Here is a 16,910-nt window from a genome sequence, read left to right as displayed (position 1 = left end):
GCTCTACCACTTGAGCCACAGCACCACTTCCGGCCTTTTTGTTATGTGGTGCTGAGGAATTGAACCCAGGGCCTCAGGCATGCAAGGCAAGCGCTCTACCACTGAGCCACCTTCCCAGCCCTACTTTATAAAGTTGTTGAAGCACTGAGTGTCATAAATCACACACACACACAAAAAAAGTTATCTGGCACTTCAAATCAGTGGCCAGTAGCTAAAGTTTTCTGTTGCTTCCTAAGAAAATGATAACCGTAATAGCTACTTATTGAATTATGTGTTAGTCCCTCATACTAAGTGCTGTGTCTACATTCTGTTTTTGTCCTGTTGTCAAAGCTTAAACTAAGTCTTGCACTTACACTAGGCTTTTTCTGCTCAGGCTGGTGCTCTACAACTGAAACCACACCTTCAGTTATGTATATGTGTTTATGTATTCTGGCATTCTATTTTAGTGTTCGTGTGTGTGTGTTTGTTTTTTGTTTTTGTTTTGTTGTTTTGTTTTTGTCAGTTGTGGGGCCTGAACACTGGGCCTGGGCGCTGTCCCTCAGCTCTTCAGCTCAAGGCTAGCACTCTTAACACTAGAGCCACAGCGCCACTTCCGGCTTTTTCTGCCTATGTGGTGCTGAGGAATCAAACCCAGGGCCTCATGTGAGGCATGTGAGGCAAGCACTCTACCACTGAGCTACCTTCCCAGCCCCTATTTTAGTGTTTCGTTACAGTTGCAGACTTTTGTTTTAAAATGACAAATGAAACAGTAGGTATTTACTTTTTATGTCTGCATTCATTCCCTTGAGTCATAATAGTATTGTCAGAGTGTTCAACCTAAATGGTCTCAGTGGCTTGAGTCAGAGCACTTTAGTCTTGTTTATTAGTGTTGACAATTCAAACATTATTTTTAATCCTACGAGACATTCAGTACGTAACCTTTCTATATATCAGATTCTTCAGCTATAAGTGATACTTTAATGAGTAAATCTTTATGAAAATCCCCAAGAAAATCCCGTTTTATACACATAAATGATAGCATTATGCTTATAGTTGTGGTGTATCGCATGTACAGCAATTCTGAACTTAACTCTGTAAGTTTGCAAAGTTGTTTTATAGTCGGTATTTTCCATCTGTTTTCTTTAACTTACAGTGCTATCAGCTCACACCTGCAGACCTGTGGCTGCTCTATTGTAGTAGGTAGCAGTGCAGAGAAAGTAAATAAGGTAATTCATGTTAGAATCCCAAGTGGGATCTAACTTCTATTGCTAACAACTTATCATGAATTTGAAATAACCTGTTAAATAAGAATTTGGGTATTAGTTACATTTTGATACCAGGCTTAGTGATACATAAATATTTTTGAGCAAATTTGTATATTAGGTATTTTTCATGTGTGTCAAGTAAATTCTAAAACATTTACCATAATAAATATAAAGGTAGTTATACACTTTTGAAACTAGCCTCAAAAGTGTTACTTAATTGTCATCTTGATTGTATCTTTTGATTTTCCCCTACATCTCAACCTTTTAAGGAACTGTTGCTGCTGAGTGGAAGGTAGAGGTTACCCTTTCAGTATCGCTCTGACCCCTTCTTTCAGGACCCCATGTGCTAAAAAAGGATTCATGAACGGTTGTAGCACTCAGCAGTAACTAAGGGATTTTGTGCTTTTGTTCAACCTTATTTAGAAGGAATTCAGAGATAAGTGCACGTTCTCACATGTTGTACATGATTATTTGCTTTACAATAATATTCATTATTTATTTTTAAGATATCTTGTATACTCACAGGAAATACATTATTATATATAAAATTATATTTGTCATACAACTATCTATGACAGATTAGTATACCTTTGTCATCACATTGAGTCTAGAGACTAGTATTTTTATTGATTATTATTATGTATGCCAAAAAGGTGACTTTATCCCCAAAACTTTAGAGTGCTATTGGCTGTCTTCTCAGTCAGCTTAATAAAGGAAGAAAACTCCATTACATATTGTTCTCATCCGACATCCTCTTACCTTTACTAGCTTGCCTTTTGTTAAGAGAAAACTTTGCCCCACTTTAGTTAAAAAAAAAACTGCTTTAAAATAAGATCTCTGGATATAGTCTGAACTCAAATAGTTTTATGTCTGTTCATTTTTGTTAATAGAACTCTAGGGCAAATCCTATTAGAATCAGAAGTTTCTAAACCCTCACCAATGGCTTGCTTGGATAGTACTATCATTTGCAAGGAAAATATGATAAATATCACTCCGCCTTGATATTCACTAAAATAAGATTTACAAGTAGAAATATTGAAATAGCAGTAGTAATGCTACCTAATTTAATTACATTTAGTGTTCTTCAAAATTGTGTGCTTGTTTGATAGTTGTTGCTAAGTATAGATACAATTTATTGTATTCAATTATACTTCCCAATAAAGTAAAGGGCTGTTTCATGGTTAAATAAGTCTGAGAAATGTTGTATGTCACTCACCAGAGGAGTCATAGTATGTATTCAGATATCACAGGCTTTGCAATACCATGCAGTTAGTTTTAAAGTATTTCCTAAACTTCTTTGGCCACAAGAATTTCTTTTTTAATAAGAATTGTATCCCTTGAACTGTTATAACTAAGGCATGCTCATTACTTGACATATATTTGATGGTAACAAAATTTCTGTATCTCTTTCATATGCAAACCAGTGGACTTTTTCTTTCATATTTTAAGCTAAAACCCTTTTCTTTTGTAGATAGTGAGAACATTATGCCTTTTTCTGACACCAGCAGAGAGGAAATGCTCCAGATTATGTGAAACAGAATCATCATTTAAATATGAGTCAGGGCTCTTTGTACAAGGCCTGCTAAAGGTATAGTCTCCATTTATCACAAGTGAAACCAAGTTGAAAAATATATACTTTTATATATTTATGAATATGTGTATATATAATGTATGTGTGGTGTGTGTGTCTAGATTATTTTTTAATTTTTTTTTTCTGGTCAAGGGCTTGAACGCAAGGCTTGAGCACTATCCCTGAATTTCTTTGTGTTCAAGGCTAGCACTCTACCACTTGAGCCACAACACCACTTCCAGCTTTTTCTAAGTAGGTTATTGAAGCATCTCACAAGACTTTCCTGAATAGGCTGGCTTTGAACTGCAATCCTCAGATCTCAACCTCCTGAGTAACAAGAATTATAGGCATGAGCCACTGATGCCCAGCTACAAAAATAATTTTTGAGGCTTTCTGTAAAAATACTTCATAAATATCACCATTTAAATTGTCTCATGTTTATATGCCCAGAAACTGACTTCCTTTATATAGTTCTGAACAGAGTATATATGTCTTCAAATTAACACCATTACTTACCTTTATTTTCAAGATGGTTCCTTATAACTGTTATCTAACCCTGAAATTGTGCATGTTGTTGTTTGTATGTGTGTGTGTGTGTGTGAGTGTGTGTCAGTACTGGGCCTTGAACTCTTCAAGACTTGGGCACCGCCCTTTACCTGTTACTGCTCAAGGCTAGTGCTTTACACTTGAACACAGCTCCACTTCTAGCCTTTTACTGGTTAATTGGAGATTAATAGGTATGAGTCACCACCACACATCTCAGAATTTAAAAAAAACTGAGTCAGGCATTATATCTGTAATCCTAATTACTAAGAGGCTATGATCTGAGGACAACTCTAGCAAAAAAAGTCCTCTAGACTTCACCTCCAATTAACTAGCAAAATGAAGGACTTGGAAGAATGGCTTAAGTGGCAGAGAGAAGCCATGAATGAAAAAGCCAAACAAGACTGCAGTATAAGCCCTGTTACTAACACACACACACACACACACATACACACACACACACACACACACATATACATATATGTATATACATATATGGGGGGGCAGGTTGCATGAGTATGTATCCTTGATTTAGATAATATTTTTCAAATAGAAATTTCTCCCAAGTGGAATACATTCTGCATGTTATATCTTGAAATTTAAACAATGTATTATAAGCCTTTTCAATATCAGCAACCCATAGTGACTTTGCTTTTAGCCACTGAGCAATTAAGAAACCTATTTTAGTTATAAATCACTCCTCTTTTTGGACATTTGTTTCTGATGTTTCAGTGTTAAAACCAATGCTGTCATGAGCACTGTTGTCACTGAGGTTGGCACAGGATCATGATAAATTTCTTAGAATAAGATCAAAACTATTTTTGTTGTTGTTGTGTTGGCTTTCTTTTGGGATTCAACCCAGGGCCTCCCAATTGAGCCACCTCTGAGCCTTTTTGTTTCTATTCTGTTTATGAGATAGGATCTCAGTAATTTTGCCCAGGTTGGCCTTGGCTCACAGTCCTCCTGCCTCCTGAGTAGCTAGCATTACAAACATCTGGCCTTATGCCTGACCTGCATTAATTTTTTTAAGAAATGGTTTATATCATTTGACAATATGTTTTCCTCTCATTTTGACAGGATTCCACTGGCAGCTTTGTTCTCCCCTTCCGACAAGTCATGTATGCCCCCTATCCCACCACGCACATCGATGTGGATGTCAATACCGTCAGGCAGATGCCACCCTGTCACGAACATATTTTTAATCAGCGTAGATACATGAGATCAGAGCTGACAGCATTCTGGAGAGCTACTTCAGAAGAGGACGTGGCGCAGGACACCATCATCTACACAGACGATAGCTTCACTCCCGACTTGTATGTAATGCTCTGCCTTTTCATATCACCTAACAAGGAAGCCTTGATTGACCAAGAAGCATTGTACTAATATCCTAACCTAAGCAATTGTAATCCGTTTGTGCAACTACTTAATAATAACAATTATGGATAAAAGCAGAACAAGCCAGGCACCCAGTGGCTCATGTCTGTAATCCTAGCTATTCAGAAGTCTGAGATCTGAGGATTGTAGTTCAAAGCCAGCCCAGGCCAAAAAGTCCCTGTGAGACTCTTACCTCCCATTAACCACTCAAAAATTGAAAGTGGCACTGTGGCTCAGATGGTAGAGTTCTAGCCTTATAAATATGTTTGCAAGAATTCAAGTTACTGACTATTGTGGCAAGTTGTAAAAAACAGTCTTGTTTAATCATTTCAACATTTGGGCCTTTGTCTTTTCTTTATAGGAATATTTTCCAAGATGTTCTGCACAGAGACACTTTAGTAAAAGCCTTCTTAGATCAGGTAAACATGACATCAGATATCGTGAGAGTAAACAAATAATATGATTTCTTTTAAAATATGTCCTGTGGGGCCTTGCAGTATATAGACATAAAATATTATGGGATTAGGTCCTTATCTTTAGAAAATGCTGGTGGCTTATCTAAAGTCTCAATTATTTTTCTTTTGAATTATTAATGGTGAGTTTTCAGTACATTATCAGTAAAAAAATTATTCATTATTTCCCATTTCAAATAACCAGCATTTTCTTTAAATTTCAAGCACTACATTATAACTCAGTGGTTATTATTTTAAAGAAAGAGCATTATTTGTCTTTTGAATGAGAAATATTTTTAATATTTAGTCCAACTACCAGTGGCTCACACTTTTTTTAAATAAGTTTTTTATTGTGAAAATACTGTACAGAGGGGTTACAGTTACATGAGCAAGGTAATAAGTACATTTCTTATCAAGCATTGTTGCTTCCTCCTTTGTTTTCCCCCTTCCCTCCCACCTCCTCAACTACACTCCCCCCCACCCTTCCAAAATTGTAAAATTTGTTTTTCAACATAGCGTCTTGTACATCTCATTGTTGCAATGGGTCAACCTGTATCCCTATTTAAACATTTTGTTTTTTCCCTTCCCCTCCCCAAATTATACCAACATCAAATACAGTGAAAACAGGGGTTATACCATGGGGGAGGGACATACAAAGCAACAAAAAAATCACATGGTACCTTATAAATACATTAGAAACAATAGCAAGAAAGAAAAAAACCACTTGTGTCCCTATCTTGGGATTCATTTTGCTTAACATCATCTTATCTGACTTTTTCTCCTTGTCCCAGGCATATACTAGATATTGCAAATAAGGGAAACCATGGGACCTATGTTTCTCTGGACCTGGCTTACTTCACTTAATATAATTTTTTCCAAGTCTTTCCATTTCCTAACAAATGGGGCAATGTCATTCTTTCTGATGGAGGCATAGAATTCCATTGTATATATACCACATTTTCTTGATCCATTCTGGCTCACACTTTTTAATCCTAGCTACTCAGAGACTGGGATCTGAGGATCACAGTTCAAAGTCAGCTGTGGCAGGAAAGCCTATCAGCTGGAAGTGGGGTTGTAGCTCAAGGAATAGAGCACTAACCTCAGGGACTGTCCTTTACATTAATTAGAAATTTTGGATCTGGGTTTATGTGGTCTGTGACATACTTTGCACAGTTGGAGGATAATTCATAGTCTTGCAATTGATTGTTTCTCAAGCTGAAATAAAGTTCCTCCCAATCTCTGCCCTTTTATAAGCACACAACATGAAGTATCTAATATATAAGGTAAATATTGACATGTTTTTGTGTAGAATGAAAGCTTTGCATCCATTTATAAAGATGAAATAGAAGACTTCAAAGTTTGCAGACCTATTTCTGCCACCATAGTGCTTTCGGGGGCTTCAGTGGCAATGGCTCTGGTATTGCTCTCTGCCAGATAACTGAAAGTTCTATCAGGGATGTGTGCTATGTAAGTAGAATGCAAGAAATCTGTGTGTTGAAATGTTTCCTCTACCTGCAGGTCTTCCATTTGAAGCCTGGTTTATCTCTCAGGAGTACTTTCCTTGCACAGTTTTTGCTTGTCCTTCACAGAAAAGCCTTGACACTAATAAAATATATAGAAGATGATACGTGAGTAAAACTTATAAACAGAACAACAACTCTGTATGCATTGGGTTTTTGTTTCAATTCCTTTGGACATTTCCTACATCATAACATTTGTTTTTTTTTTTTTCTTTTCTTTTCTTTGTTCATTATTTGTAGGCAGAAAGGGAAAAAGCCCTTTAAATCTCTTCGCAACCTGAAGATAGACCTTGATTTAACAGCAGAGGGCGATCTTAACATAATAATGGCACTAGCTGAGAAAATTAAACCAGGCCTACACTGTTTTATCTTCGGAAGACCTTTCTACACCAGTGTACAAGAACGGGATGTTCTAATGACTTTTTAAGTGTGTGATTTGCTAAGTGTATTTCATCACAATCATGAGTGCTGGTAAAGTAGTTCAGTGGGGTGAGAAACCTAGTTTTCCCCAGGTCATTCCTGAATCCTACTCAGCAACTACAGTCAGTTAGATACACTACAGTCGGTTATCACAGGGTCTGTAAGGGATGTCAGGTGCATCATCACATTGAATGTCTCTTTTCCTAGATATATTCTCTTGGGGACTTATGTTTACAATTATAATACACAGTATTGTTGTCTGTTAAAGTTATAACAATAGAATACATTTGACCACAACTACTGTTTTTTTTTTCAAATATATTATTCATGGTTTACATATATCAGAATGAAACCTGAGTTAGCTTTACAGATATAATACTAGTTGACTTTCCATTTGCTGGTGTTCTGTGGTATATAATGTTACTGTAATACTTTTTCAATCAGTGGGAAATGAGAGCATTTAAATTTTTCATTCTGCAGAAATGAAGTTAGAGTGAATGCATGTTAAGTTTTAGGAAGAAGACAGTGATCAAGAAGAATTTTAATTAGAATTATTAGACCCTACTTTATTGACTTAGCCATTAGGATTGAGGCTGTGTAGAAATGTTTAATTGTGTGTAATCCCTGACTAGGATGTGTGGTTTGTGTTTATTATTATTGTTATCACTATTCCATATAGTTGAGCTCTATCCAAAAAGATACAGGAAAATAGAGTTTGTTTACTAGCTGTTACCTATAACTAACTAAAGTTGAAATTCATTTTCATTATTTTTGAGCCAAACTGAAATGTGCCTTTTTTTCCCCCTTGGAAAATATAATTTCTTGAAAGAAGTTTCAGATTCCACTCGTCAATCATTTCCATCTTGTTCACCATGTACACGCTCTGGCAGTCCTTGTAGCTCTGAGATTATAAAATACATGAGAGGACATGTTAGCTACTAAGATCTTTCCCCCAGTTTCTTGTCTTCTCCCTCTCATATCTGCCCATATTTTTTAAGCCATTGCCGTGTTGCCTGCATCACATAAGAACAGCAGTAGAAACTTTTACTGGAGTGCTATTTTCTAGGTGCTATTTTGGCAGAACTATTTTAGTCTATTTATTTTGTTGGACCATTTTGCTGGCTGTAAAGTAACTGACATATTTCTATGCTATAGCAATGTTTGGTGTAGGAATATACACAAACATATTTTTATTTAAAATTGTGAAAGTAACAAGAAAGGGAAAACATACTTATAAGAAAGGGATGAGGGATGGGAAGGTGGCTCAGTGGTAGAGTGTTTACCTTGCATGCACAAGGCCCTAGATTCAATTCCTCAGCACCACATAAGCAGAAAAAGCTGGAAGTGGCGCTGTGGCTCAAGTGGTAGAGCGCTAGCCTTGAGCTGAAGAGCTGAGGGACAGTGCCGAGGCACAGAGTTCAAGCCCCATGACCGACCCCCCCAAAAAAAAGAAAGAAAGGGATGAAATGATAGAGCTCTTTTGTCCTCCCCAAATTAGAAAATAAAATAAAAAATGTGTTCTATGCTTAAAGATCAGATAGCTTTCAATCATGAATCAGAAGGATAAATATCTTAATGATTAGACACATCCTGAACAAGATGGCTATATGCAGGTCAGTCATAAAAAATGTGCAGATACCACCTTTAGATACCACATTCAATGTAGATAACACATTCAATGCTTTTTACACGTAGATTCATATTTAAGTGCTGACTGATTATTTTCTCTGACTGGGTTATTGTATTGTTGTATAGAATGTAAGTTGTACAGTGAGTAAGTTATTAAGGCATGTATAAATATTGTTAATATTTTTCTCCTAGATGGAGAAATTTAAATAAAATACCTTTGAAATTTGTGTTTTGCAGTGATTTGTTAAGGAAAAATATTGCTGTCATATTTGAAGATTGATTAGCTTCCTGTTGAGTTAGTAATCATGTTGGATCTAATGGATCTAAATTATTTATAAATTAATTTTGTTGAAAAAAATAGATTTAAACCTTCTGTATGATCCTGGAATCATACTTTTTAAAAAGTGTTTTCTTCTTCCAAATTGTATTTTGATTTTTTTAGATGAATTCCTTTTTTTTGCAGTCCTAGGGCATCAAGCCCAGGGCCTGCTCGGTACATGCTCAACAAGTACTCTACCACTGAACTACATTCACAATCCTTGGATTTTCTGAGACAGAGTCTCACTGTGTAGCCCAAGCTGGCCTTGAACTCATGATCCTCCTCCCTCAGATTCCTGAGTACTAGAATTAAAGGCATCCACTATTATTCCTACCTAGAGAATTTATTCCTGTTATAGTGATATTAATATAATCTAAATACAGAAAATAATTTATTCCAAGTATCTAAAGCATTCTCTAAAGTAAAAGTGTAAGGAATTTAAATACTTTAATCTGGAAAGTAATAAATAGGATTGAGCCAGGCATAGTAGCATGCATCCTTGATTTCAGGTACATGGAAAGCCTTAGGTAGGAGGAATATAGTCAGGCTAGCCCACAGCAAAAAGAAGGAAGGAAGGAAGGAGAAAGAAAGGAAAGAAAGAGAAAGAGAAAGCAAAGAGAAAGAAGGCATGCAAGCAACAATAAAAAAGCACGCAAGACCTTACCTGAAAAAAGCTTGGAGCATGAAAGACTCAAGTGGGCTCGTGCCTACTGTAAGAAACAATTCATTATAAATATGACAGTTTGTTGAAAGAGTTCTTAAAACTAATTTATTGCACCAGTAAAAGTTTCACAGAAGAGTTCTGGGGATAAAGCTCAAAGGTAGAGTGCTTGTTTAACATGCATGATCCTTGAAATCAAGCTCTAACACCTCAAAAAAAAAAAAAAGGTGTTTCACAAGATATCAAAAGTTGAGGCTGGGAAGGTGGCTCAGTGATAAAGCGGTTGCCTTGCATGCATGAGGCCCTGGGTTCGATTCCTCAACACCATATAAGCAAAAAGAAAAAAGCCAGAAGTGACGCTGTGGCTCAAGTGGTAGAGTGCTAGCCTTGAGCTGAAGAGCTGAGGGACAGCGCCCAGGCCCAGAGTTCAGGCCCCACAACTGGAAAATAATAATAATAAAAGTTGGCCAGGCACTGATGGCTCATGCCTATAATCCTAATTATTCAGGAGGCTGAGATCTGGAGATTTGGGTTCAAAACCAGCCTAGGAAGAAAAGTCCATGAGACCCTTATCTCCAATTAACCACCAGAAAACCAGAAGTGGAGCTGTGGCTCAAAGTGATAGAACACTAGCCTTGAGCATGAAAGCCCAGGAGCAGTGCCCAGGCCCAGAGTTTATGCCCTAGGAGGGTCAAAAAAGTAATAAAAAAGAAGGAATGTGAAAATATACCATACTAACACTTAGCAAAACAGAGCTGAGCTATCAGCATTGGTATCAGACAATTAGCTTTCAAAGTGAAGATTATTATCTGGATAAAGAAGATTTCTTCATAATAATAAAAGGGCCAGCTTAGCAAGAGTACATAGCAATCCTAAATATTTACCTAATAACTTTCAAAAGTTATGAAATAATAACTGGTGGTTCACACCTGTAAGGCTAACTACAAAGGAGGCTGAAATCTGAGGATCACAGTTCAAAACCAACTCAGAAAATCCATTAGATGCTTATCTACAATTAACTACAAAAAAGAAAAAAAAAAGCCAGAATTGGAGCAGTGGCTCAAGTGGTAGAGCCCCAGCCTTGAGCACAAGAAATTTAAGGCCAGTGCCCAAACCCTGAGTTCAAACCCTAGGACTGGTGCACATACACAAAATTGATAGAACTACAGCACAAGAAAACAAAAAACAAATCCACAGTTTAAAATATTAGTTGGAGGGGGCTGGAAATGTGGCCTAGTGGTAGAGTGCTTGCCTAGCATGCATGAAGCCCTGGGTTCAATTCCTCAGTACCACATGAACAAAACAACAAAAAGCTGCAAATAGTGCTGTGGCTTTAGTGGTAGAGTGCTAGCCTTGAGCAAACGAAGCTCAGGGACAGTGCCTAGGCCCTGAATTCAAGCCCCAGGACTGAAAGGGAAAACACACGTGCACGCGCACACACACATATGTGTATATATATAGATAGATAGATATATTAGTTAGAAATCTTAATATTCCTTTCCAAATGTGTAATAGTATAAAGAATGTACACAATCCTTACTATCAATCAGCTTGAAGTTCTAAGTGACAAAGAGCACAGAAGTGAGCACAGTAAGGTCAGGGCAGATTACACATTCTTTTCAAGAGTACAAGGAGCATGTACCAACAGAGACCCTATTCTGGGCCATGAGGCAACTCTTACTATAGTGTATTCAAGCCATACGACGTGTATTCTCTACAGTGGAATTCAATTATAAACCAATGGTAGATATGTAGGGAAACCTCAAAAACTTGGAAATTAAACAACACTTTTTAAAAATTACGTAGTTTCTAAAGGCAGATATGGTGGCTTATAACAGTAATCCCAACAATTGGGAGGCAGAGATAGAATCAAAATTCCAGGCCATCCTAGGCAAAATAAAGTTAGCAAGCAAGACCCTATCTCAAACAGCATGTTACCTGTGGTGGCACAATTCCTAACCTTTGTATTGACAATGGCAGGATCTTCCTAAAATCTGATGAAATGCCACAGTGAAACACTTTTGTACTATTAATACACACTCATAAAAAAGTTAATTCTTTTGTCTGCAGAATGAACTCCAGAATCTTAGCAACATAGTTTCCATTCACCCCTTTGACCTTACTTCTATATATTTATTTTGTCACATTTATTACTCTATTCTTTTGCTTGTCCATCTCGTCAGCTGTGCTAGATAACAAGGTCTATGAGTTTCCATTTTTGTATTTTGGTGCCTAGCATGACACTCAGAACAATCGTGGTTCCAATAAATGAGATGAATAAACAGAGTGAATATTATAAACATTTCCTTTTTCCTCTACAAAAGAAAATTTTTCTGCAAATGGAGGAAGTTACGTTTTCTGTCACCAGAGACTTTTTTTTCAGAAAGTCCTTCACTAGAATTGAGCATATGCAAAACGTGCCTTTAAAATTTCCAAGAACTTTGGGCAATGATTTTTATCTTTTGGTAATACCATCATTTTCTATTTCTGCCTTTGTGTGTCTCTCTTGCTGAAATGTTCTTTTTCCACTAATTAGTTGATAAATGCTTAAGCTCTTTTCATCCGACCAAATAGGGCCATAGCCAGGATTCATCTGTGGAGTGTGGATGGTCAAGAAATCCAGTCCAATATTCAGAAAATTGTTCCTGAACTCAGACTTGGCTGGATTGGCACCTTCTGGCATGTGCTTGTGGGTGTGGAATGTGGGATGCTTTGAAAGCTGAATGGGATCCGTCAAGCTTCAAAATTCCCTTAAGGCTGAAGGAAAACAACATTCATTGTTCAAAAACACATTTGGTTGAGTTTTTTTTTTTTCTGCTTTTCTATTCTTTGGAGCCTAAGTCTGTAAAAACACTTACACCCAGCATTTTGCTTCATGTACCTCTTCTACTTGGCCAGTCTCAGTAGTGATTTTTGCTTGTGCTTTTTCAGAATGTTCAGAGCACATGGGAAACAGTTGTTTTTAATGTTCATACTGAATCCTATGAAGGACTACATTGCTATTTGCCATATTTTGTAGGTCAATAGAATTGATAGGAGCAGGGGTCCTGAAGTGAGATTTCTGAGGCTCAAATCTTTATTTTTTTTCCACTCCCCATTTGTGTTGATCTTAAACAGGTATTTAAGTTCTCTACTGTTTCTGTTTCTTCATCTACTGAAAGTGAGAGTAGTCTGCATAGATAGGGTTGCTTGAAAATTAGGTGGCTCCAGAGTGCTTGGAAGGGTGACTGACATAGAAAAAAAATGTATAATAAAATTACTGTGTAAGTATTATTTTCAGTATCATTACATTAAAAATACGGTTTGCATATCTGATTAGTAAGCCACAATAACTCTACTGAAGGATAGTAGGTGATACACTCTTAGTAAGCAGCATTTGTTTGGGGATATATGCCAGTCCTGGGACTTGAACTCAGGGCGTGAGCTCTGATCTTTGGTCTGCTTGAGCCACCTTCACTTCCAGATTTTGGAATAAGAGTTTCACAGGCTTTCCTCCCTGGGCTGTCTTTGAACTGTAAACCTCAGGTCTCAGCCTCCTCAGAGTAGCTAAGATTACAGGCATGAACCACCAGCACCTGGCAAGCAGGATTATTTTATACCCTAAATCCATCATTCTGTCATTGGACAGAGCAGAGCATTCCCTTAGGGAAGGAGAGATTAGATATATATGGCCTCCTGTTTTACAGATTGCTCCACTTTACTCCATATCTACTAAGCTACTAAAATGTCATTTCTCATCCTGAATGTCAGCAATCTCCTTTCTTAGCCCTGTTTTAATTTTTGTTTGTTTTAGTCAGTCATGGGCCTGAACTCTGGGCCTGGGCTCTGTCCCTCAGCTCTTCAGCGCAAGGCTAGTGCTCTACAACTTGAGCCACAACGCCACTTCTGCAACCTCCTTTTTTCTTGTCACCAGGATTTCACCCACCACTACTCTTCATCCTCTTGACCAATACATTTTCCCCACAGGAGGTAGAGTGATTTTTCTGATATAAAACGTTGATCTCTTCAGTCACTTACTTAAAAAAAAACCCTCAATGGCCCTGGTAGCAGTGGCTGACAATTGCAATCCTAGCTAATCAGAAGCTAAGATCTGAGGATTGCAGTTTGAAGCCAGCTTGTACAGGGAAGTTTATGAGACTCATCGCCAATTAACTACCAAATGAATTGGAGCTGTGCATCAAGTGGTAGAGCATCAACCTTGAGCAAAAGAGCTAAGAGACAGCATCCACACCTTGAGTGTGAGCCTTAGTTCCAGCTCTCTCTCCTCTCTCCTCTCTCCCCTCCCCCATTCCACCACAAACAAATCAAAGACAATCTTTGACACAAGATAAAATTCCACAGCCCATAATCACTAGGGTTTTGTGGATCTGATCCCAGCATGCCTGTTTACCTCTTTTTCTGATGAACTATTGTAGTCTTCCCCAGCTCATCTTGATACTGGGGCTATCATATTAGGAATGTAATTCTTATTACCTGGGGTCTCATGCCCTTCATCTGGATGAACTTTACTAGTAGTCAGGATTCCAGTCTTGTTCTTCCAGGCTCCTCCCCTATTCTTTAAGCTCCATGATCCAGGGACCTACCTAATCTGTACAAACATATCTGATTGCCTGGCACATAAAATTTTCATATATATTGAATTGATTCCCCGCTACTCAAAACTCTTGTTATGTTCTATGCTTATACTTCCAGCCCAGGACTTAACTCATTGTTCTGTCTCATTGTTACATGTTTGTGTGTGCCATTAGACTGGGAACTGCAAAAAGCAGGGTGGGGCCCTTGCCTTATGAATGGCCAGCTTCCAGCGTAATGCCTGCTATGCAACAAGAACTCAGTAAGGTCCAAGTAAGTGAATTAATATTGTGTGCATAGCATTAATCTCCGTTGTTGAGTTTCCCCAAATGCTGAAACAAAAGGATTTATGGACTCCCCTCCCCCGACTCCCAGCAGTTCTTGAATGTTATCCCATTGATACCACTGAAATTATATGTGAACACACTTTTCTGGTTGGAGGTCCATAACTTTCTTCACATTTCTTTTTCTGTATGTGTGTGCCAGTCCTGAGGCTTGAACTCAGGGCCTAGGCATTATCCCTGAGCTTGTTTGATCAAAGTTAGTACTTTACAAGTTGAGCCATAGTTCTACTTTGAGCTCTTTGGTGGTCAATTGGAGATAAGAGTCTCATGCACGTTTTTTCCCCCGGCTGGCTTGGAGCCTTACCTCAGATCTTAGCCTCCTAAGTAACTGGTATTACAGATGGAAGCCAGCACCTGTGGCTAGTGGTGGCTTTTCTTCAGATTCTTAAGTCCTTAGTCATCAAAAAAGACAAGTATCTGCACCTAAGGAGTTATTTTTAAAAATTATTTGTTAAACTTGTGATAGGTGGCCAGATGAGTCACTTTAGACCTTCTGACCTGGACAAAGTACAAAGTTTGGTCCTCTGCAGCCTGGCAGCCTGTAGCTGTCTCCTGGCAGCTGGCCTGTGGCTTTCCAGTTGGCAGTCACAGGTGTTTCTTCTGGATGAATGTCCCATTGGGCCCTCCATCACTCACGTCTGGAGAGCAATCTGAGACTCATGCTCGGTCTCCTGGAGGCATCAGATATTAAAGCCACTGAAACCAGTTCCATAGAATGTCTCATCCCAGCATTCAGGGCACAGGCATTTTATGTTCAAAGCTGAGACTCCTAGCTGGAAATTTTCTCTGACTCTAACATCCACAAATGTGGCATTTATTTCTCATCTAGTCTCCCAAAACAAGAGACCAGAGCTTCTCAAAACATCGGGGGAGGGGAGAGGGGGAAAGGACTCACAAATTTTAAAAATAACTTGACCAAATGAATTCATCTGGCAAAAGCAGTCATACTAGATAAAAGAAACTTCTTTAGAATTTCACAATAGCAGTTCCTGAAAATGTAAACAGCCTCTGGGGCCAAATGAGCTGAATCACTTGCTGGCCCAAATTTGGCAGAAATAATGAACACCTTATAAAAATAAGGGTCAATGACTGCCATATGAGGGGGAGGAACAGGAATCAAAGACAGTAAAAGAAAAAAAAAAGTTTTTGACGAGACACTGCAAAGGCTGGCTTTCCACACCAAAGGTTAAAATGCACTGGGATGGAGGTAGGGGCAGGGCAGCCTCTGCCTCATGTTCTTGCTCAAACCCTCCATGCCCCCGCCTGCCCTAGTGAGAGCCAGAGGAAGTCAGCCCAAGCCCCTGCAGGTGTCACCTTGTGTTCTGGTAACCAGACAATAGTTCTGCCGAAGCTAGTAACATACGTTGCAAACAGAACCCACACTATTACAACTGTGTATCCTTTCCTAGTGTTTTGTACATCATAATAGTTTGTCCTTCCTAATGAGGCTCAGACTGTTCTAATGTACTTAGTTTGGGTACTAGAATGATACTTGATATAGTAAGTACAGTTCTAATGTCTTTATTTGTACAGTTCTCCTTCAACGCAGAAAGTATTTTCTCATTCCTTAGTGCTATTCAAGTACTTTTAATGTAGAGAGTATTATACTAGATTCCATATCTCAGAATGGACAGCACTTGGGAGACATTTAGCGATAAGCCCCAAGAATTGTCTTTAAACCTTAGCCTATTAAAAAGGGCAAGCTGGACGTTATGTTGAAAATGAACTATACAACTTGTGGGTGGGGATGTGAGTGAAAACCTGGGAGAGAGTAAGGGAAGGGGTGATATTGTCCAAAAAGAAATGTACTCTTGACCTGACTTATTTGATTTTAACCCCTTATCACCTTTATAATAATAAAATAATTAAGGGATAGATGGGTACTTGGTGGCTCATGCCTATAATCCTAACTACTCAGAAGGCTGAAATCTGAGGCTGGAGATTCAAAGCCAGCTCAGGCAGACAAATATTAGAGATTCTTAACTCTAACTAACCAGAAAAAAAGCTAGAAATGGAGGTGTGGTTCAAGTGACAGAGCACCAGCCTTGAGATAAAAAGCTAAGCAAGAGCCTGAGGCCCTGAGTTCAAGTCTCCGTACTGACACAAATAATAAATAAATTTTTAAAAAGGCTAAAGAACTTGGAACAATCTAGAAATGTGGACAAGATTTGGAAAAAAAAACTTTAACATTGTATTTCAGGTATCCAAAGAATCATAAATTATCTGGCGTGGGTCCTTTGCAGCAGTTTTACATCGGACCTC

At 38.1% G+C, this 16,910-nt stretch overlaps 1 protein-coding gene across 1 annotated transcript in view; it reads left to right on the top strand.

The window, feature by feature from the left end:
* Window positions 1–8,435, top strand: part of LOC105989032 (chromosome unknown open reading frame, human C9orf72) — a 24,506-nt gene extending 16,071 nt beyond the window's left edge. Inside the window, exons 6-11 of the mRNA XM_013020838.1 lie at window positions 1,133–1,205; window positions 2,716–2,832; window positions 4,435–4,670; window positions 5,093–5,150; window positions 6,702–6,811; window positions 6,944–8,435. Of these exons, the coding sequence (XP_012876292.1) occupies window positions 1,133–1,205; window positions 2,716–2,832; window positions 4,435–4,670; window positions 5,093–5,150; window positions 6,702–6,811; window positions 6,944–7,130 (781 nt within the window). The 3' untranslated portion in view covers window positions 7,131–8,435. The remainder of the gene's footprint in view (window positions 1–1,132; window positions 1,206–2,715; window positions 2,833–4,434; window positions 4,671–5,092; window positions 5,151–6,701; window positions 6,812–6,943) is intronic.
* Window positions 8,436–16,910: the final 8,475 nt, after the last annotated feature.

The sequence above is a fragment of the Dipodomys ordii genome, unplaced genomic scaffold (assembly GCF_000151885.1).
Source record: "Dipodomys ordii isolate 6190 unplaced genomic scaffold, Dord_2.0 Scaffold53, whole genome shotgun sequence".
Taxonomy (NCBI): domain Eukaryota; kingdom Metazoa; phylum Chordata; class Mammalia; order Rodentia; family Heteromyidae; genus Dipodomys; species Dipodomys ordii.
This window is presented reverse-complemented; position numbering and strand designations above follow the sequence as displayed.